At 36.7% G+C, this 23,451-nt stretch overlaps 2 protein-coding genes across 2 annotated transcripts; one reads left to right on the forward strand and one right to left on the reverse strand.

The window, feature by feature from the left end:
* Positions 1–5,772: 5,772 nt before the first annotated feature.
* On the reverse strand, positions 5,773–8,635 carry LOC136265976 (uncharacterized). Its single transcript, XM_066060920.1, has one exon. The coding sequence runs from the start codon at positions 8,530–8,532 to the stop codon at positions 6,901–6,903; it is 1,632 nt and encodes a 543-aa protein (XP_065916992.1). The 5' UTR covers positions 8,533–8,635; the 3' UTR covers positions 5,773–6,900.
* LOC136247149 (uncharacterized) lies at positions 5,964–6,791 on the forward strand. The gene has a single exon (XM_066038785.1). It carries the CDS (start codon positions 5,964–5,966, stop codon positions 6,789–6,791), a length of 828 nt encoding a protein of 275 aa, XP_065894857.1.
* Positions 8,636–23,451: the final 14,816 nt, after the last annotated feature.

The raw sequence follows: 23,451 nt of genomic DNA on the forward strand, positions 1-23,451 counted from the left end.
ACTACATATTTTCACACAACTTGGTAACCAATTTAACCTATAAAAATATTAATTGTTATACATCCTTCTAAAATGCATATTTTCACACAACTTGGTCAGTACTTGACAGGTTGGCAACCAATTGCTATGCATGCATTTAACCTTTTACACCCTTCTAAGCTGCATATTTTCACAAAACGTGGAATAATCAATTGCTATGTATGCTTTTAACCTTTTAAAATATTCACTGTTATGCACCCTAGCCTTCTAAACTGCATAATATTTATTTTCACACAACTTGGTCAGGTAAAGCAAATTGACTTGACAGGTGTTAAGTTTCCAGACCAACTGGCATGAGAGGATGTGGCTGAGTGATTTTTAATTTAGTAATTTGTGGCTCATCCTTCCAAACAGTTAATCTATAGCTAGCAATATTGAAAAGAGATACCTTCCCCTTACATTAAGCCATAATGTTATGTAGATATAATTTTCAAATTTTCATTCTTTCAAAAATTTTGTTATACATATATCGGTTCACCACACCTGCATCCCAACCAAGTGATGTGGTCCATTGGTCAGGGATTCCTGTGAAGTTTGCTGGGAACTTGAGTTTCTGCATAGCTAAGTGTCTGGTCAGGGAGCTGTTATGTTCATTGGGAAACTTGTTATATGGGCTGTTGGTGGTACACCTGTCAGTAATTTTCATTAGGAAGCTTGAGGTTTCAGCTAACCAAATGTTGGTGGCTCACTGGTCAGGACATCCTGTAATGTTTGTTGGGAAACATCATAATTACTTTGGCCAACCAAAATTGCAAGTGTTAGCGGTCCACCAGTTGATAAGCCCCATGATGTCCACGATGATTTTGGCCAACCAAGTGTTGGTGCCCCACCAGTCAGGGGAGCCCAATGATTTTCATTAGGAATCTTGATGCTTTGATTAATCCACTGATTGGTGAGTCCCATGTAGTTGGTTGAGATGTATACTTGATGATTCATCTAATTGCAATTTGCAACCAAGTTGGTCTACCAGTTGTGAAAAGTATACAGCAGGACTGGCATGAGGGTTTTTGGATTTAAGCCTTTGTAAGATTTAAATTAATGATAAGCTAAAATACATTACATTAATCATAACTACTTCACTAAACACCTCAACCAATATATTTTACGATAATGTGGTGAACATTACACAAGGGAGTACGAACATTCCAGGAATTCTCAACTGTATATGAGCAAATGCAAGAAATATCATTGCATTAACATAATTAAAGCTAGTACTACTGTTTAAAACATTAAACTTACATAACAAAAATTCTCCATGATATCTCTAGGATATGTCCATTCATCATAACTGAATCTAATCCAAAACAGCCAAGCTGTAAAAAAAGAGTGCGGCCCTCAGAAAGGCTATGGTGAAAAAAGATGTGAAATCCAAGGTGGCGGCCAAGAAATGGCTGTGATGGTAGGTTAATGGTAAAAATTTGAATAACAATAATTCAGGCGAATTTTGTGCCAATTGACCAAGCGGCACCAAATTCACCTGAATTGTCGTTATTAAAATTTTTACCATTAACCTACCTGAATTCTCTACAGGGTGATTTACAGTGTTTGAGCTGAACTCTCTACATGATGGCTTCTTTGTAGATGAACTCTCTATTAGGTACCTTCTTCTAGTTGATCTGACTACAGGGTGACTTGTTTGTAGCTGAATTCCCTACAGAATAACTTGCAAAGTAATATAACTGAGTAAATTATACATGCAACTGAATGCTTTATTAGGGTGAATGTTCTATTAGAGTATCTCGATCTCGCATTTGCTGCACGTAGTTGCCTTTCGAATCATAACTCAGTAATTTGTAATCCGATTCTTCTGTACTACTGCAAGAACTTTCTATGATGATTATTCCAGCTACATACAGATTTTCAGCTCGTTGCTCTAAGCGGTTTGTCTGGTAAACACGAAAACTAATAATTTTTTTATTCATAAAAATCGATCGCGTAATTTTGACACAGGTTGGGTTTTGTGTCATATCTCCATGGTCTTTATCTCGATTCCTTTCAAACCACAAAAAGGCACTCCTACGATGGTTGCTCCATCTACATATCAATTTTCAACTGATTCCTCCAAGGGGTTTACCCTGTAGGCGTGACAGACCTTCGACCTTATTTTACGCAAATAATCGCATATAACTCCGTGAATGTTCATCGGATTCCTACCAAAGTTGGTACGGAGATCCGCCTTAATGAGCCCTTTAAGTGTGCCAAATTTCAGCCCAATCTGAGCGCGCGTTCGTGTTTTATGGCGAATTTTGCGAAGTGTGCGAAATGAAGAAGATGAAGAAGAAAAAAACGAAGAAATTAAAAAGAAATTTTGTTCGCTCGTATCTCGGAAATGGCTGGAGCGATTTTCTTCAAATTTGGTATATAGACTCCCCTAACTGGGCGGCATGTCTCTAGCAAATTTGGTTCCAATCGGATAAGAGATCACAGAGCTACATAGGTGTGAAAATTGCGTTTTCTTTCTTCCTGTTAATATACTCACGGTGTGGCGCGCCGGCTTCTTGGGCCGCACGACACACTATCGTGTGTCTTGATATAAGCTACATAGCTGCTGACCCCATAATCAAAAAATTTAGGTATGCATAATACAATACAGCCAGTGGCTGTATTGTATTGGCTTGGGTGATTGATCACCCTGTACAGGCTATCAGCCTGATAAGTGTTACATTTTAGTTGTAACATGGGGCATTCAGGCTTGTCTGATATGTATGCCCTCTGCCTTCAGGTCTGCAGCCCTCGGGCAGTTGGGCATACATATAGGCAAAGCCCTTATGACATGTTACAACTATTACATGTACATAAACTACAATGTAGCATAGTCAAGTCAGTCATGAGCTACCTTGGCCCACCTGGCCTATTTAAATTCAAACACAATAACCTTCAACAGAGAACCCAAGAACTTATAGTCCGATGTGGATGAAGTCACAATTTTGTTCCACCATGAACTTGACACAAATGATTTACTGAGGAGTATTATTACATATGTGGAGGATCAACGTCAAGTTTCAATCATCTTGTATCCTGCAATTAAATTCAAAATGCATGGATGACATGATTATTGAATAGCAAACTAGAGACTCTTGTATTACAACAGGTTAGATTTGTTAATAATCCATTCTCATAATGTTTACTATTTTTGAATTTGGCTTTTACTCCTCATAAAAGTGAACCTGGTAAGTATTACATGACCAGACATTGTATATTTCAACACTTATTGCCTTTTAGGGTACAGTATCCATGTAACCTACTGAGCAAAAACCTGACTAGTTTACATTTTTTTTCTTGAGTAATTTCTTTATTGTGTAGGGGAAAAGTCAGTGGACTATTAAATTTTCAGCCTCACCTTTTGAATGCAGTTGAACAAAAACAGCAAAATTGCCGATTAGTACAGTGACCACACAGCAAAAACAAACTTGTTAAATTAACATAAAATGTTAAATTGACAATGTATCATATGAACAATTTTCTGTCATTTTGACATGTACACTATCAATACAACAAAAGGTTTGTTATATGTAATTATCAGTTGCCATTTTAACAGAATATGTTATTTTGACAGTATGTCAAATTAGCATTAGCATGTTAATTTAACACAGTGCCTTTCAAAATAATGCACTATTGTCAAAATTAGCATGAACTGTCAGATCTACAAATAGTCTGTTATGCTTTAGTTAGTATGTTGTTTTAACAAAATGATCTGCTATTGAACAGGTCTACCTTCCTTATAACATACCATTTGTTAAGCAAGTATGTAGCTGCCATATCTACACAATACATGTCACCACAATTGTTATTAGGTTGTTTTAACTAATTTTGTTACCAGTTAACACATAAAACTCTCATTATAGCATGTCAGTGAATTGTTATTATTTAGTAATCATGTATTAAGTTGTACATTGTACAATATTATATTTGGACATCCATTACATGCTATAAAAACAAAATCACCTTGAAATAAGCTATGCTGATATTTTGTAGCACTTGGACTAGGCAACAAGACTAATGATCACTACATATATATCCATTTCAATTGCATGTACTTGGAAACCTGTAACTTGACTTGTGAATAAGGTATATATCACCCTGAAATTCAGTTCCTTTATACTCCTAACATAGCACTATAGCTTGATGTAATATGAAGGTGATAGGTTGAAAACATGAGGAGTTATAATTAGTCAAACTTGACAATTTGGAAACGCTATGAGACCCCTTTTCACAGACCTGGTCACATATATACTTTGTTGACAACTGCATAAATGTGACCGGGCCTGCGATAATAGGGCATGTGGGCACATGATTTTTGTCTACGTTTTCACACTTTCATCACTCATAACTCTTTGTACCATTATGCTATGGCATTGCAATTTTCGGCTCTTAGTAAGCATTTAATTGGCATCATAATGCAAGTTACAGAATGGAAATATACGTTTCCAATACTGAGATATGACCTGTAGAGTGATGGGGTGTAGTTTGTGCCCACATGCCCTGTTTTCGCAGGCCCGGTCACAAATTTTGGCTTCATTCTTAAGATATGTAGCCAAAGGCTTCATATGGCTGCTGATGTTGTTAGGATATTACAGTAGATTTTTCTGTGGCTCCTACATGCTTGCAATTAGGGCTGGGCGGTTTCTCGGTATTATAGAGCTTATGCAGGGGGCGTGGTAATTATCTCTAAGCGCCCAGCTCTTACACTCGTTAGCACAGTTCCGCCATTTGTAGGGTAGAAACGTTGCTTAGTGAAACCGCTCATGGATAGTGCACAACGCGTAAACCAGGCGTTTTCTTATTCACAGTATTATTTAGAACAGTCAGGAGACACCAAGGATCGATATCTCGATAAATTGAAGTTGATTTGTCGCGGAGGAAGATCCCTATTGCCGACTGGAGAAGCCTTCATCGTTTTCAGAACATGCTATTGAGTGGAATGAATGGCCAGATGTGATGTACGGAGATGTATATAACTACCTAATACTGACACCTAGTCTTTACACACATGAACAACTTAAAACTTACAAAAGTCTGGAGGCTTTCAATCAAGTTGTGAATGGATGGGTGAGTGATGTTATTTGCAGTGTCAGTCGATCCAGTAGTACCAAGCTTTACTTGTTTACAGCACTTGTTAAACATTCACAAAGCCTTTCATTACCCTCACTGAAGGTATGGGTTTCAGTTAAACAGAGTGGAGAAGTGTTGTGTGCTCACTGTACATGTATGGCTGGTGCTGGAGAGGCTTGTTCACACATTGCTTCTGTGTTGTTCATGTTGGAGTTAAATACTCAGATGAAGCAGCAGTTTTCGTGCACATCATTGCCGTGTTCATGGCTACCAAGCACTTTTCGAAGTGTCCCATTTTCTAAAATTGGTAAAATAGACTTCACTACACCAAAGCATAAGCGCAAACAAACTGTCACTGAGGGATGTGGAGACCCATCTACGAAAAGCAAAAAATTTTCTATTCCTAAGTCTACTGATTCTGATTTAGCCACTTTTCATAATGAGATGTCTCAAGGGCTGGGGAAACCAGTTGTGCTGTCATTGATGGCTGAGTATAATGATTCTTATGTTCCAGAAACAGAATCTGGGGTTTTACCCAAACCTTTAACAGAGTTGCATGATCCGACAGCAATGGAGATGGCATATAATGATCTTTTGACCAAATGTGAAGATATTTACGAGACTCATTTAATCAAGCTGTCATGGTGGAGGAGTGCACAAGAGAACAAAGTAAATGTCGAGCTTGGTTTGAGCAACGTGCGGGTAGGATAACAGCTTCTAAGTTGCGTGAAGCTTTGCATACTAACCATTTTCAACCATCTGTTTCCCTGATCAAGGCTATATGCTATCCTGAGCAGCGTAAATTTACTTCTTCTGCATGCCAGTATGGGTGCAAGCATGAAGATATTGCCAGGGTAGCATATACAGAAAAAATGCAAGCTTGTCATGAGAATTTTATGGTAATACAATGTGGCCTTATTTTGGATCCTGAATTTCCATTCTTGGGTGCCACACCAGACGGCCTTGTCTACTGTAAGTGTTGTGAGAGTCGTGTTTTAGAAATCAAGTGTCCTTTCTCCTGTAAGAATAAAGCATTTTCAGAAGCCATTCTTGATAATTCTTCCTTCTTTTTAGAAGACGACAATGGCAGACTCGCACTTAAGGAAGATCATATGTATTATTATCAAATCCAACTGCAGATGAAGCTATGCCACATGCAACATTGTGATTTTGTAGCTTGGAGGGAAGGTGAAATATTTCACCAGATGGTAGAGCTGGATTCTGATTTCATTGACTCGGCTATACATGACGTTGAACCATTCATTAAATTGGCCATATTACCTGAACTAGTAGGAAAGTGGTTCAGCAAGCAACCAATAATGCCACTGCAGTCATCAAGCAGTACAGCTGCTAGTGGTGGTGCAAGCTCCAGTACTAGCGTGTCTGTTGATGCAAGTGTAAACCAGGTGGATTCCACAGACTCTCACATTACTAAGGTGGATGCTACTGCAGGCTCGAGGAGCAATGATGTCCATAATTCAAGTTCTTCAGATGAACAGGAAGGATACTGCTATTGCGGTAAAGGAGAAGACTATGATAACATGATTTGCTGTGATAACAAGGATTGTTTGATAGGATGGTTTCATTTTTCATGTTTAAAAATGACCAAAAAAGATGTTCCGAAAGGGAAATATTTTTGTCCAGACTGCCACAATCAGAGGAGTTCTAAGAGATCAAAGAAGGCAATGAAACATCATTAATATACTCTACTGTACATGCACTTTCATATCCTAAATGTAAATAAAATAAATGTTACGTAAATATCAACAATATTATTTATTACAATGACAGGTACAACTTAGTAAGTAATTAAAATGGTACTACAGAGTCACAACAGTTACATAGCGCACAACATATTACAACTATTTTATCAACAGGAGACACACCCTCTTCGTCACCTTTGAGCATGTTAATAGACAGAGTTGATTGTAATATGGAATATTTTTGCCTTACTAGCCCAATAACTCTTTCAACATGAATTCTAACATGAGAAAGCTGGCGAGCAGTGTCAACTTCTAGTTTACTTAACTGCTTTTTCCCTCTTGTAAAGGGAGGTACCTTGACTTCTGCACAATACATTCCTGCAGCCTTTTCTATTGTGAAGCCACGATCTGCTAAGATGACATCTCCAGGTAACAGTTTTGAGAGGAGACCACAGTTCTCAGTTAAATGTACATCAGATACCCTTCCGCCCCAGCCTTTAGATATAAACGATACTGACCCCTGAGGAGTGATGCCTATTAAGAATTTGCATGTGTTGTGCTTCTTATAGTTCGACCATGTTTGAGCCCTTGCCATCAGTGAAGTTGGCCTGTCTATGAACACTTCAAAACAGTCTATAACAATCGCACATTTCCGAAAATTTTTCCTGAAACATGTTGGCATTGTCTTCCGTAACTGATCCCTCTCTGGCCAATAAATCAACGGTGATAACTTTACATGAAGTACATCTAGCCACTTGGTAATGCATCGGGAAACCGTAGATTGGTTTACACCAAAGCGATATGCCAAATCTTGATCAGGAATATTAAGTCGTAGCTTAATCAAAGTAATCAAGAGCTGATCAAACATGGAAAAATGACATTCAGGTAGACCCTTTATCACCAAATTGTATATGGCTAGCAAAACTGCAAACGATGGTAGGCCTATATAAAACTTCACTTGCTTATCATTCTCTTCTAAGCTCTGTCGACTTACTATCCTTGTCTGCAACTCATCAACCTTTGTATTCAGTTTAGCTTCTCTTGTTCTTAGCTGTTCAAGCTCTTCTACAGCTTGGTTGTATTTCAGGAGTAGGTCATCATATTTCTTGAGTAGTTCATCATACTCTAGTCGTGTCTCTTCAGCTTGTTGCAATCTGTTCATTTCATCCAACCTCTTTTGTTTGGCATCTTCAATCTCCTTTCTTTGTTCAGCTTCTCTCCTTTCTTCTTCTCTCAACAATCTCTCCCTCTCATCTTCTTCACGTCTTTTCCTCTCCTCCTCTAACCTTTGCTGCTCTTCTATTTCTTTCAGCCTCCGTTCTTCTTCCAATTTTCTTGCTTCTTGCCTTTTGCTAGACTCAGCAAGCTCTTGCATTCTGCTTTCCTTTGCCTTTTTCTTTTGCTGATCAGTGATCTCGGTCTGCTCTATCCTCCGTTTTCTGGAAGCTGTTCTTCGAAAATCCGCGACCTGAGCTTCCATCTTTCGTTTCATAGGACTGTCAACGCGTTGAAAGATTGTAGGGGTGTAGTTCGGTGCAAACTGGTTGTTACTCTTTTGTCCATCAATGAAATGTTCACTACATATTACCGTGTGCTCGGTTGGGTACCAGTTCTTCCTGTTTACAGCAGCAATCCATTTATTTCTTCGATCTAGATCCGCTGGGAAAGTATAAAAACTTAATCCACTCCCTCTTACACACAAATTGGAACAATTCACAGCACAACACTCCTTTGGCATCTTGTACCTGTATACCCTACAAATGGCGGACTGGTCCTAACGCGTGTCTTAAATTGGTAAGAGCTAGGCGCTTAGAAATAATTACCACGCCCCCTGCATAAGCTCTATAGTAATACCGCGGTATTGCAATGAAACGATATCTGTATCGCGTAGATCTCGGTGAAACGATAATATCACGATATCAATATTATTACGATTTTTAGTGTTTGTGACAGCTTATTAAGCCCTTAAGGTTGTTATAATGCACCTCAAATAATCACGTGATACTACTGCAAACAAGGACCTAGTACTAGCTAGTCAATTTTTTTTTACAAAGATCGAGATACTCTAATAGAACAGTCAGCTAGGATCGAGATACCCTAATAAAGCAGTCAGCTACTCTAATATAGCAGTCATCTTTAATAACCGCGATAAATAGTAATATCGTGATATATTTCTGCACGATATATCGTGAAGCGAAACTCCAATACCGCCCAGCCCTACTTGCAATGGTGGCATTCATACGTAAGTGTTTAAAACTGTCAAACACTACTGGTGACAACTGCATAGTAAACCTTTATCATGGCCTGTACTCAAAGAATTTAAAGAAGTCAGTGGTCTAAACTTACTTTATTTTGACATAAAAATTGAAATCAAGTTTAATTGTTACAGCTCATAATCAAACACAGGAAATGAAATAATGTTTTTTCAACTCAAGGTGGGCCTATATATTCAGACTGTCATTTAAGTGAGCCTGCTATAGATTGTATAATAACAGTATTATACAGAAGCGTTATGCAAACAATAAATCAGTACATTAACTCAGTCCACCAGAAGTGGCTTGATTTAGATGTTTGCAAATCATGATTGGTGGGATTTTGGCTGACTTACTGTAGACATGACTTGGGATTTATCGTGTTATCTTTGCTGCCAGTTTGGTTCATTTGAGCATCCTAATGCTGGAATCATGACTTGACACCTGTTGCAGAGTTAGATTAAGTAAAGTTGCTATGGATAACAACAAACAGTAACTTCTTCACTAGGTAGCTACATATGATAAAGTATTATTCGTATGTTACACTTGTAATTACGTAGATTGAAATGTCATGCAACTATATATAACTTTGCGCCTACAACAAAAGAAGGGATCCTTTGGCCAATTTCTGTTTCGCTTTATTAGTTAGGTTAAAATCTCAATTAACTGTCTGTTTGTTAGGCTAAGTAATGCAGCACAGGTTTCTGTCAGTGCTTGCCACTGTAAAGCTCTTAGACTAATAATAACAAAATGTGCAATTGTATTCCTTTTGGATGAGACACCTTTCATACCAAAGTAGAGCTCACTGTTCTAGCCATATTTGAGATGCAATTACATACACTGTAATTTACTTTTTAAGCCAGGCATAAGCCTACAGCCGGCCACAGCTGAATTGTTTTTGTAAAACATGTGTGTATGTTTATTTTGATATGTTTGCATTTCTGCACCCACATAAGTAAAGCTTTGTAAGTACTGAGGATGCATCTTCCACACCAAAATGATATAAATACAGGATTCTAACCAAATTACCAAAAGAATATGTAGACTAGTAGTGTATATCATACAGAGTGATAATACTGTATATTAGGGATCATGGCTTTTCTTGCCAATAATGTGTATTTGCTTAGTTTTTTCCAAGTTCATCTATCGCAATTTACAATTTCCTTAGAATTAGCTACCACCGTTCTCCATCATCTTACCACAACTGTTTTCCGAAGCTTTCCTGGGAAGTGGGGAATGGGAATATTCCCTCAGATTCCCTGGTTATTATTGGTAACTTTACAGTGACCAGCACTGTAGTTGGTAATAACTCCTGTCAGCCTTCCCCACCAATTGGCACTTTACCACACAACTCTTCACCTTAAGTGCTTGGGTGATCATGATGATGTAGAGTACAAACTTCAACAGGTGCTTTAAACAAAACTGCAAATTCTTTTAATTATGTGCAACAAAATTATATTATCCTCACAGGGTCTCAGGTTACAGCTAACTGTATATAATATATTTTATGCCACTAGCACATGTAGCTACAGTACATAAGTAGGGTAACCATAGGACACTGATTCTAGCTAGCTACACTGTACACATATTCAGACCTCTGTTGATGTAGAGCTATCACTGATATAGCTATTATTTGCTTCACCAATCAAGGCATTGTATTTGTAGCACAGTTACTATGGGCATGAATCTGTGGGTTGAGAATTATATGATGCAACTCTGTATGCAAACATAATTAGACATAATTATACACTCCTGGGTAGTTATACCCTCATGCATTGAACACTTAATCTCCACAAAGGCACTAAAGCATAAGCAATGCAACAAAGTGTGAATTAAATATGTGAATTAAATGAGGCTTCTTTTCCTGTTAAAAGGTATCTAATATACATGGTTTCGTGAATTTGATACCAAATTGTCAATGAGCATGTTAATTGTGGAATTTGTGTCATTTAAATGTAGCGTACATACCTGCACATTATATGGACAGTATCTTAGCAGTATCACACTTTATATACTTATTTGATGACAATTGTATAAATTTTGGTTTCGTTCTTAAGCAATGTAGCCAAAGGCTTTATAGGGCTGCTGATGTTGTTAGGATATGCTTTACAGTAGGTGTTTCTATGGCTCCTACATGCTCACAATGGTGGAATCTTAAGTATCTAAAACTGTTAAACACTACTGGTGACAATTGATTAGTAGTAAGGAAACTATATTGTAGATAATTTACATTTACTTTGCATTTTAATAGATAGCATAATAAACCTTTATTATGGCCTGTACTCAAAGAATTTAAAGAAGTCAATTGTCTAAACTTACTTTATTTTGACATAAAAATTGAAATTGAGAGTTGAATTGTTACAGCTCATGATCAAACACAGGAAATGAAATGATGTTATTCAACACAAGGTGGGCCTATAAATTCAAACTGTCGTTTAATTGAGCCTGCTATAGATTTGGTATTATGCATAAATGTTAAGCAAACAATAAATCAGTACATTAACTCAGTCCACCAGAAGTGGCCTGATGTAGATTATTGTTGATCATGATTGGTGTGGGATTTTGGCTGACTTACCGTAGACATCACAAGGGATTTATCATGTTATCTTTGCTGCCAGTTTGGTTCATCTGAGCATCCTAATGCTGGAATCATGACTCGACACCTGTTGCAGAGTTAGATGAAGTGAAGTTGCTATGGATAACAACAAACAGTAACTTCTTCACTAGGTAGCTAAATATGATAAAGTATTATTTGTACGTTACACTTGTAATTACTAATATTGAAATGTCATGCTACTATATTTAACTATGTGCCTACAACAAAAGAAGGGATGTTTTTCTTTCCTTTGGCCAATTTCTGTTTCACTTTATTAGTTAGGATAAAGTATCAATTAACTGTCTGTTTATTAGGCTAGGTAACTGCAGCACAGGAGTCTGTCAGTGCTTGCCACTGTAAAGCTCTAATAATAGTAACAAAAATTAATGTGCAATTGTGATGGAGGAAATTCCTTTCGGATGCGACACCTTTCATATCAAAGTAGAGATCACTGTTCTAGCCATATTTGAGATACAATTTATCTCATTTCTTCCAACTACATACTGTAATTTACTTTTTAAGCCAGGCATGAGCCTACAGCCGGCCACAAGCTGAATTGTTTTTTTCATAAAATATGTGTGTACATGTTTGTTTTGATATGTTTGCATTTTTGCACCCACATAAGCACAACTTTGTAAGTACTGAGGATGCATCTTCCACACCAAAATGATATAAATACAGGATTCAAACCAAATTACCAAAACAAATCGCAGACTAGTAGTGTATATACATCTTACAGAGTGTTATTACTGTATATTAGGGATTATGGATTTTCTTGCCAAAAATATGTATTTGCTTTTTTTTTTTTCAAAGTTCGTCTATCGCAATTGACAATTTCCTTAGAATTAGCTACCTCCGATCTCCATCATCTTATAGCAGCTATGTTTTCCAAAGCTTTCCTGGGAGGGGGGAGTATGTTCTCAGATTCCCTAGTTATTATTATTATTGGTAACTTTACAGTGACTAGCACTGTAGTTGGTAATATTTCCCTACAGCCTTCCCCACCAATTGGCACTTTACCACATAACTATTCACCTTAAGTGCTTGGGTGATCATGACAATGTAGAGTACAAAGTTAAACGTGTGCTTTAAACACAAATGCTAATTTGTTTAATCATGTGCAACAAATATTCCTCCTCTCCAGGTCTCAGGTTACGGCTAGCTGTAAATAATATATTTTATGCCGCTAGCATATGTAGCTACATAAATATAGGACACTGAATCTAACTACACTGTACACAAATTCAGACCTCTGTTGATGTAGCTATCACTGCAGCTGGTACAGCTATTATTTGCTTCACCCATCAAGACATTGTATTTGTAGGACAGGTACTGTGAGCATGAATCTGTGAATAAGTAATAATTATGGTGTAACTTTGCACACAACAATTATTAGACATAATTATACACCCATGGGTAGATGTATCCCTAACACTTAATCTCCACAAAGGCACAAAAGCAATGTGTGAAATAAATGTGTGAATTAAATGAGGCTTCTTTTCCTGTTAAAAAGTACCTAATATATATGATTTCATGAATTTGATACTGGCTTGTTGATGACAATGTTAATTGTGGAAATTTTCATAATTACATACTGTAGATACCTGCACATTATATGAAACAGTATCCTAGCAGTATCACAGGAAGTGTACGTATTTTGATGACAATTGTATTAAGCTTTAATTTCATTCTTAATTGTGTAGTTAAAGGCTTATTGGGCTGCTGATATTGTTAGGATATGCTTTACAGATTACAGTAGATGCATGGTACTTACATACTACTCAAGTGTCTAAAACTGGTAAACATTACCAGTGATAACTGATGGGCAGTACAGAAACTTATGGATCCTCTAGTTAGTAGACAATTTACATTTACTGTACTTTGGCAAACTTAGAGAACATGTTTAGTGAAAGTAGCTATAGCAGTGTTTAGTTTAGTTGCCTGTAGCTTGCATTTTTATCACCACATTATTATGTAGGGATAAAAAATTATTAGCTCTAAAAGTCCTCTGATGCACAGTACACAAAATTATGTATTATGCTTGCAGTTCAAAATTTTCACAACTGATGTGCTGTCCAAATATGCCCATTTGAAGATACATATGAGAAATGTAATGAAATTGCATAGGCCATGGAAACTTGATTGCATTATTTGGCACACCATGGTGATGCATTACAACACTAAATGTGGTCCACTGGGATTATATGTCCATTGAAAGTATACTCACTGTGAAAATGGGATGAGATATGTACTTTCATATCAATAGTGATCCAACTGATCTAGACATCTTTGAGATACACACCTTTATAACTAGTATCATTTCTTCCAAATACATAATTAATTTTACTTTTTAAACCACGCATGAGCCCACAGCTAGCCACAAGCTGGCTGTGCGCTGACAGGCCTGACATTGTATAGTCAGGCTCATGAAATATTTTTCTGATAATTATGCGTGTGTGTGTTTGCTTTTATCCATCCATATGCTTGTCTTTCCGAATTCACATAAGTAAATCTTTGTAGACATTGAGAAAGCATCCTGTAAATATATACTAGTGGTATAAATCTATTTCTTCAGAATACCAAAAGGAAATGCAGACTAACACTCTGTTTTATATGGGCTACACACTCAACAATGTTACAACATCTAGTCTGTAAGCATTCTTTCATCATAGCTATACAGCAGAAATAAAAACTGAAATTTAGAACTTCACATCATTTTCCAACAATAGAGTTACATCTAGCTATATACTTGCTGTACTATGATATAGTTTCTGTGACTTCTCTTTCATACAGCGTATTATACAGAGTATCTCAATTATACAAAAATTCTTTTAAGAGGAATATCATCTCTCTAGATTACTCCCTGTCTTTGAGAAAGTAAATTTCATAATATGTACCTACTGCCTACTCGTTATTTTTATTTATTTTTTTGTTGTTTTTGTTAGTCACTATCCTACTAGTGATCCACAAAAAAGCTCAAAGTCTGCGTAGCAGGGAATCAGAAACATGTTACTAAAATCTGTCAACTGCAGAAAAAATCCCAGATCAGGTGGTGATTTGATCCACAGACAGCAACACAGCCTGGGATCCAGGATTTCCTCTGTATTTCAACCAGTACTTAATTAATGACTTCTTGTGTGTAATTAGGGTTGTTTTATTAGTCACTATCCCACAAAACCAATCTGGGATTACTCCGTTAATTGTTTCTTTTGTGCTGCCAAACCAATTGTCGTGTTTCATTTCTGCTAATTTATAAGCCTAAATCTCTAATAAACCTCCATGCATCCCTGATCTAATATATTATAGCTGTATCATTGGATTAGAATCATAATATGTACACCATTCTACAACACATGAGCACACATGAGCATACACATGTGACATATTATATGATCATGAAGCTAGAGGTGTATTTGACATCTTTTATAGCACAAACTGTTCACCAGAAAGGAACTAAATGCAAAGTTTATCAATAGAATAAAACTGACTTCCTGGAGATGAGTGTTGCACTGTCTGACTTCACTATGTGGTTCTGCAAACATTTTTCTATTGATACCCCCCCCCCCCCCCCCCCAGTTGAAGCGTTATGGTCCAATATTCAATTAATACTTCTTGACCTATTAGATAAGATCGTTACATCTATTAAAATGGTTGGTAACTTGTAATAATATAGACAACCCTGGATTAATTGCCATATTAAACAACTTGTGTTGCAAAAGAGCTAAAGTAAGCAATCTATCATCAGATTGGCGGTATTATAAATCATTTAAAAAGGAGATGCCGAGGGAATGTAGAAATGCACATAATGCCTATATGATTCGAACACTGTTTGATTCATTTAGTAATGGTAGAATGAGAACTTCTTCCACTGCTTGAAGTTTCTTAGTTTACTGGAGTGGTATATTCCCAGTATATGGAACAGTTATTAGTTTACTTTTAGTAGCTTTTCAGTAAACCCACATTTACTGATGATTTACTGATAGTTCAAAACTTAGTAAAACAATATGTTCCATATACTAAAAGTCACTGATATTTTACTATCAGTATATCTGGATACAACTATAGTAAAGCAGCTTAGCAAATTAGAAACTAAGAACCTTTAAGCAGTGTTCCATTATATTAAATACATCAAGATAATTATGGCATTCCTACACTACATAATGATGGAGTTACATACTCTGGTGATGTGGATAAAATAGAGATTCTAGCATTTTACTTCTGTATAACTCAGGATACTTGTTCTTATCCACCAGATCTTGGCATTAGTACATAACCCGAACTTAAATCCCTTGAAATAATTGTTTAGAGGTGTTGACCCTACTGAATCAGATAGATGGTTTTAAACTCACAGGATCTGATGGTATCCCACCTAAGTTATTGAAAGAGATGGTGTATGAATTGTCACCAAGTTTAACATCAGGGCTTTTGATAAGTACTGTATTTCAGCTCTAAGCCAAACTGGCCCATCTAGTGTTCCACCAGTAGAGCCAATCAGCTTAATAAATATGTTTGATTTGTATTAGTCACAAAGCTGATCTACGTAGTGCTGAGAAAATTGGAGCAGAAGCCATGAGTCGTGTTGGTCATTTTGTGATCACACTGGGCCAATGGAGTGCCATATTACCTGATCAAATACCCTGTTTGACGTTATTATTTAATGCATCTCTAAAGCAAGGAATTGTAGCTACCTCATGATTGGGAGACAGCTTCAGTGACTCCCTTATTTTTAAAAAAGGTGATCGAAGTACCCTGAATAATTACAGATCAGTCTCATTAACCTCGGTATCCTGCAAAACTCTAGAGCATATTATATATGCTAACATTATGAAACATGTGAATTGTCTCAACATTCTTTTCAAACACCAGTATGGATTTCATGCTAAACATTCTACAGAATTACAATTGTTATGCACCATAAATGGCTTTGTTTAAAATCTCAATAAGAGAATCCAAACTGATGTTGTCCTACTCGATCTAACTAAAGCATTTGATAAAGTAACACATTGTTACGTTTTACGTAAATTAGAATATTATGGAATGAGACATCAAGCTTTAAAATGGATTTCACCTTCCTTGACACAATTGTACTCAGTACAATACTTGTAATGGATCGCAATCATCAAGTGTGAATGTAATTAGTGGTGTGCCTCAGAGCTCTGTTCTTGGTCCCCTTCTCTTTTTGGCGTATGTAAATGATTTATGTGACATCCTCTTGCAGTTTGTTTGCTGATGACTGCTTATTGTATAGGCCAATTCAATCTACAGGTGACCACCGTATTTTGCAAGAGGATTTGTCACAGATTTAAGATTGGGTTGATAAATGGATGGTGACTTTCAATACTGATAAATGTGAAGTACAGTATTACAGATAACCTAAAGTAATCTATTGCCAAAAAAATTGTTTTCTATAATTGTGACCGGATTTTGCAAAATTGGTCTTCCACACACATCTAATTATCTCAACTTGGAAAACCATAACTTAACGTCCAAGTAAGATAAATATAAACCAAAACAGTCAAGCTGTAAAAAAAGAGTGCAGCCCCCAAAAAGGCCAGGATAAAAAAAGATGTGAAATCCAAGGTGGCAGCCAAGAAATGGCTGTGATGGTAAGTTAATGGCAAAAATTTTAATTACAACAATTCAGGTGAATTTGCGTTGCCTCCTCCACTAGGATTCGGCACCAAATTCACCTGAATTGTCGTAATTAAAATTTTTGCCATTAACCTACCATCACAGTTCTTGGCCGCCACCTTGGATTTCACATCTTTTTTTTTATCCTGGCCTTTTAGGGGGCCGCACTCTTTTTTTACAGCTTGGCTGCCTTGGTTTAGACATCACTTCTTTTTGTATTGCAAGCCACAAAGCCAGCCATTAACTGGCTTTGGTGCTTACTTTTAATTTTTTTTTCTTTTCTGCAGGAATTGTGGAACAAAAAAAGAAATATTGTGTACAGCTTTTTGTGATTAAAAATATTATTTTTGTATATTAACAATGAATGATAATCATAAACTGTAGGTTATAAGGTGACTTCTTATACATAACTGAACTGTAGCTGATCATGAAACACTCATTGTTTGTAGCTGAACTCTTTTCAGAGTGACTTGTTCCTAGCTGAACTCACTACATAGTGATTTGTTTCCAACACATATTTCTACAGGGTGATTTGTTCGTAGCTGATCCCTATAGGGTAACTTGTATTTAGTTGATATCTCTACAGGGTGACTTCTTCTACCTTATCTCTCTACAGGGTGGTTTGTTCGTAGCTGAACTCTCTACAGGGTGATTTGTTTGTAGCTGAACTCTCTACATGATGGTTTCTTTGTAGCTGAACTCTCTACAAGGTAACTTCTTCTAGCTGATCTCTCTACAGGGTGACTTGTTTGTAGCTAAACTATCTGCAGGGTGGTTATTAGTAGCTGAACTCTCTACATACAAAGGGACTTCTTCTAGCTGGTCTCTCTACAGGATGACTTGTTTCTAGCTGATCTCTCTGCAGGGTGATTTTTCGTAGCTGAACTTTCTACTGGGTGATTTGTTTGCAGCTGAACTCTCTACATGATAGTTTCTTTGTAGCTGAATTCTCTACAAGGTAACTTCTTCTAGCTGATCTCTCTATAAGGCAATTTGTTTTTAGCTGAGCTCTCTACAGGATGGCTTCTTTGTACTATAGCTGATCTCTCTACAAGGTGACTTCTTCTAGCTAACCTCTCTACAGAGTGAATTGTTTGTAGCTGAACTCTCTACAGGGTGATCTGTTCATAGCTGATCTCTCTAAAGGGTGAGTTGTTTGTAGCTGAACTATCTGCAGGGTGATTTGTTTGCAGCTGAACTCTCTACAAGGTGATCCTTCTAGCTGACCTCTATACAGGGTGATCTGTTCGTACCTGAACTTTCTACAAGGTGATTTTTTTGTAACTGAGCTCTCTACAAGATGGTTTCTTTGTAGCTGAACTCTCTACAAGGTAACTTCTTCTAGCTGATCTCCCTACAGGGTGAATTGCTTCTAGCTGAACTCTCCATAGGGTTATCTGTTTGTAATTGAGCTCTCTACAGGATGGTTTCTTTGTAGCTGATCTCTCTACAGTGTGACTTGTTTCTATCTGATCTCTACAGGGTGACCTGTTTCTGGCCGAACTCTCTAAGTGATTTGTTTGCAGCTGAATTCTCTACATGGTGGTTTCTTTGTAGCTGAACTCTCTACAAGGTAACCAGATGTTCATCATAATCTAAACTGTACAAATCCTTTACAAACTAAACAAACTAGTATCTTAAAAAACTGTTGATTTAAAAATGAAGTAGGGATCTATGCAATAAAAGTAATGAAACAAGAGATGAATGATGATATTACAGCACAACTTGGTGGGCAAGTCCCTACTATGGCATTGAACAAAATAATTGTTATAGCTAATGAGTCAAAGTAGGGAGTATCCCACTGAGCTATGCTGTAATACCATCATTCATTTCTTGCTTCGTTACTTTTTATTGCATAGATCCCTACGTCATTTTTTAAATTAACCTTTTTTTTAAATACTAGTAATCAATTGCTGATACATTTATTTCTTCGTGCTCTAACAAAGTACAACTATGTATGTATATTCCTCTCAAGTATGTAAAACAACACGACCTTCCTCATTCAATAGCCAACACATGAGCCTGACTGTTTAGCACATCAGTATGACTCCAAAGAGGGAAAGTGTCATGCAAATACTAGCAGCCAGATGCTGAAGAGCATCAGTGATTTCTGGAAGCACTGAAGTAAAGAAGGTGGTCATACTCTAGACAAAAGATTTATATATTAATGAACCAGCAGGATCCAAAAAATGGAGATAAACAATACAGCTGAGCCAGCTATTGCTTAGTTTTATTTAGAAACAATTTATGTCCACATAAGGCACTAGACTTATATGAATAGTATCTAGAATGTTCAATTACTAGTACTGTGAATGCTCTGTAAGTGATAAACTGAAAAAGATAAATCTAAAAGTGTTGAACCTATCATTTACTATTTGAACTTGTACTTTAATCTACCACTTTTCTTGTGTATGGTACATGTAGCTAAAGTGTATTGTTAATTACATACATAGACCCTGAATCAGAAGATAGTAACAATACAACTACCGTAGTTGGAATTGTGGCTGGAGAGATTGTGGTCATTGGAATTACAGTAAAAATTATTGGAGCTGTGCTCTTCTACCGATATAAAAAATGTAAGAAGTTGGCTTTGTTGCTTTGAGCATATATAGCACTGACATTAACCTTCATTATAATTTTGTTATGTGACAGGTAAAACTATGGAGCCAACTAATGGTGAAACAAAGTGAGTTGTTTTTTGCACATTTTCTCATAACTAATACAAAGTATAACTAAGGGTGGGCAATATTTTCAAATTGTCAATGGAGACAATGCTTTATGTAATGATTTCCAGTCATGAATGTCTTACCAAGTGATAACAAGGTGTTCAAATTTTCAAAAACTGTTTGAACAGCTTCGTCTTGCTCAAGTAATCTTGCTACCATGTGGGACAATCAGTGATCGAGCTATGCTGTGGCAGATTTTTTCCCCTTGAATCATTACTAAATCTCTGTGTCTGTGTCTTGTTCAGCTGACAGAGAATGCACCAACAATTTCACATGGCACCTCCATGGTCATCTCTTAAGGCTTAGCTAACAGCTAAATTGAGACAGTGGTCAAAAAATGCAAGTCTTTGCCACCTTGATGTACTAGCAGCACTGATTGTATTCACACCATCACTAGTGATGATACTAACTCCTAAAATTTCATGACTATTAAAGCTTCACAGTGGTGGATACAGGGGGTTGCAATGATTTCAGCTGGAACCAGTGGTGGATCTAGAAATTTTCAGAGGAGGTTTCCACTGTGGAATTCTAGCTGTAAGTTGAAGACAAAAAAAAAAGGTCACTACAAGCTATTGAACGCCATAATGGTGATTTCAAAGGAAAAAGTATGAAGTTTAGCCAGTAGAAATAGTCCTATTACAATACACTATGTATAACTCTTGGTGATTAAACCACCCACATGGATTGTAGGGGCGTGCACTATTTTCAGAGGGGGTTTCTGGAAACCTCAGGAACCCTCCTGAAACCGCCCCCGTGGAACCCCCTCTGAAAATAAGCGTGCACCCAAAAATCAGTTTACGGAGTGGTCGCAAGTGGTAAACTACTTAGTTAGACCAGCAGCCAAGTGCACAATTCACATTCACTATAATACCTGCTAATAACCTAGTTGATCATTTGATGCCACCCTAGTATCACCCCTATCAGAGGTCGGAAGGTGGGCTCTTCATACGCAATAAACACCTCTAAAAGTAGTTATTGTTTCAATGATTTAAAGCTGACTACTGCTAATTCTAAGGGATTCACTTGCATTTCTAAAGGTTTTAATACAATGGTAAGATTTAACAGTGGACCATTCCTGGAGAGTGATTATTTTGTCATCAGATATTACTAGCTAGCTAGCTACTGGCAATTACCTTGTTCTTCCAGAATAGAAACCTTGTTTTTGAAAGTCTGGATCTGCCCCTGGTAACTATTCCGAAAAATTCTTTATGAGGCTGTATGCACTTTCTCATTATACACTGCATGCTGAGTCTAGGTCTCATATACGTATAGCTCAGCTGTCTTAATATTTCACTACAGTGTATGTACATATTATTGCAGAATGGACACATTACAGTCAGTAATTTGTGACGATATTGATACAGTAAAGATGCAGTCATGTCCAGCTTATGAGGTTGTCCATGATAATGTGAAGATGCAGTCTTGTCCAGCTTATGATACCATTGAAGATAATACTAAAGGACAAGTTGAAATGCAGTCCAATCCTTCATACATGGCTGTCCGTTAATATTCATGAACAAAAGATGAATGCCTGCTTGTTTTATGCATATTGCCACTACATTTACATTTATATCACTACTGTACCTTCACACAATGTATCCGTCATGATTTTTATACATATACTGCACTAGTTCTGGGAGATATTTGTTATAATATGTCATGTACAAATACAACCGCAGGTCTAATATGAAGAAGTTTACACCTGTACTAGAACAAATACGAAAATATTTGGACCTAATTAAATTTCTTATTATGATGGGGTTATCCATATTGTCTTCATACATGAATAGTTTCTATACCTTGGATAGTTAGTTTGCTTCACAACTGCAAACTGCATTCCAAGCAAACATTATTAATTTGATAGCTATATATCTTGTATTTTTCTTGGGAGTGTTTATCAGCTGTGCTATCATCCCAGTATGACAGCTAATTAACATTAAAAAAGGTTAATTGTTAGTTGTCATCCCCACCTGAGTTGATGTCTTTAGCTACCTGTTCATGTACATAGAGATGATACATATGGATGGATGAGGATATTTCCAGAGCATGATACATATCCATCTGTAAATGTAAACATGTAGTAGAAGACATTTTGCGTGATCCGTGCAGGGGCAGATCCAGGGTTTGACAAGCAGTGCACCAGGGTAGTGGGTACATGTATGGGGTGGGGGCCATAAAGCTATTTTATATGTTTCAGGACTGAAATTTTTGTGCAACAGTTTTATGCACAAATACCTAAATCATATATATACTGCTTTCTATAAGTGGACTGCATTGACCAAGAGTTGTATGACAGGGATAAGTGACAACTGATCATGAGTATAGTTCAGCTAGTTATATGCCTAAAGAATGGCATACAAAGGACCATATGCATTTCAGTTGCAAAATGTTCTTAGCAGGCTAAGTGTTCCCTGCATAGGATGGTGCTGCAGATACTAGTTTTCATACTCAGCAACTGATCAATAGTACAAGTGGTCTGTGTGGTGACTGTTCTATTAGAGTATTTGACTGACTGCTCTATTATAGTAAAAAGCTATCTCCATCTTGTATAATTTTCACTGTGAAAAAGGTGGGATATAATATGGTATTTCCAGTGGCTTATTGAATACAAATAAGCCTTAATATAAATCCTGTATTATACTCATCTTATACCTTAATATAATCCTTACTATACTACTGCATATATGGTTTTAATTTATTTACCACATTACCTAAAACTAATATAATGCCCACAGTTTACCATCACATAATTATATGGTTTTGGTATGTTTAACACATTAACTAAAGCCTCATGTGAGATTCTTAGTATAATACAGGTTATATCAAGCTTTTTTGTATTCAATAAGCCACTGGAAATACCATCTTATATCCTTCTTTTTTCACAGTGTTTCCTTTTTTGGGAGGAGGGGCTTGGATCTGCCACTGCTATACCTACCTATATGAAACCTACTATGAATTTTTCATTAAAGAGACAAACCTTGTACAAATTTACTGGCGTACCAATTGTCACATATAACAAGAGTATATGCTTGTACTAGCTATTATGTTTTGTAAGCTCATAAAAATATATATATATACATGCAAACAATAAAAAAAGCGGTAAAAAGTTTGGTATTCAACAAAATATTTGTATAACACGCCAATGTGGGGACTTTCTCACAGACTACACAGAGCTTTGCTATACCATCATTCATCTCTTGTTTCACTACTTTTATCGCTTGCGTGGGTGGTGGATCCCTAATTCAAGTTGTACAGAGGTTTTTTTTTTTTTTTTTTTTTTCAATTTATTTAAACAGGAAAGGTTGGTTGTCCGCGCATGTGCAACGAATTCCTGTAGAATTGCAGCCTGTAATTCGTAAACGAATTTACGGTTATTCGTTGCCATTCGCTGACAACCAACCAGAAAAACGCCTGTAAACTATTAATACCAACGTAAGGCGCATGCGCGATTT

The sequence above is a fragment of the Dysidea avara genome, chromosome 1, assembly GCF_963678975.1.
Source record: "Dysidea avara chromosome 1, odDysAvar1.4, whole genome shotgun sequence".
In the NCBI taxonomy this organism is placed as follows: Eukaryota; Metazoa; Porifera; class Demospongiae; order Dictyoceratida; family Dysideidae; genus Dysidea; species Dysidea avara.

Bases quoted from the DNA above. Each gene is read 5' to 3' on its own strand.
- LOC136247149 (XM_066038785.1), top strand. From the start codon at position 5,964: ATGCAAGCTTGTCATGAGAATTTTATGGTAATACAATGTGGCCTTATT.
- LOC136265976 (XM_066060920.1), bottom strand. From the start codon at position 8,532: ATGCCAAAGGAGTGTTGTGCTGTGAATTGTTCCAATTTGTGTGTAAGA.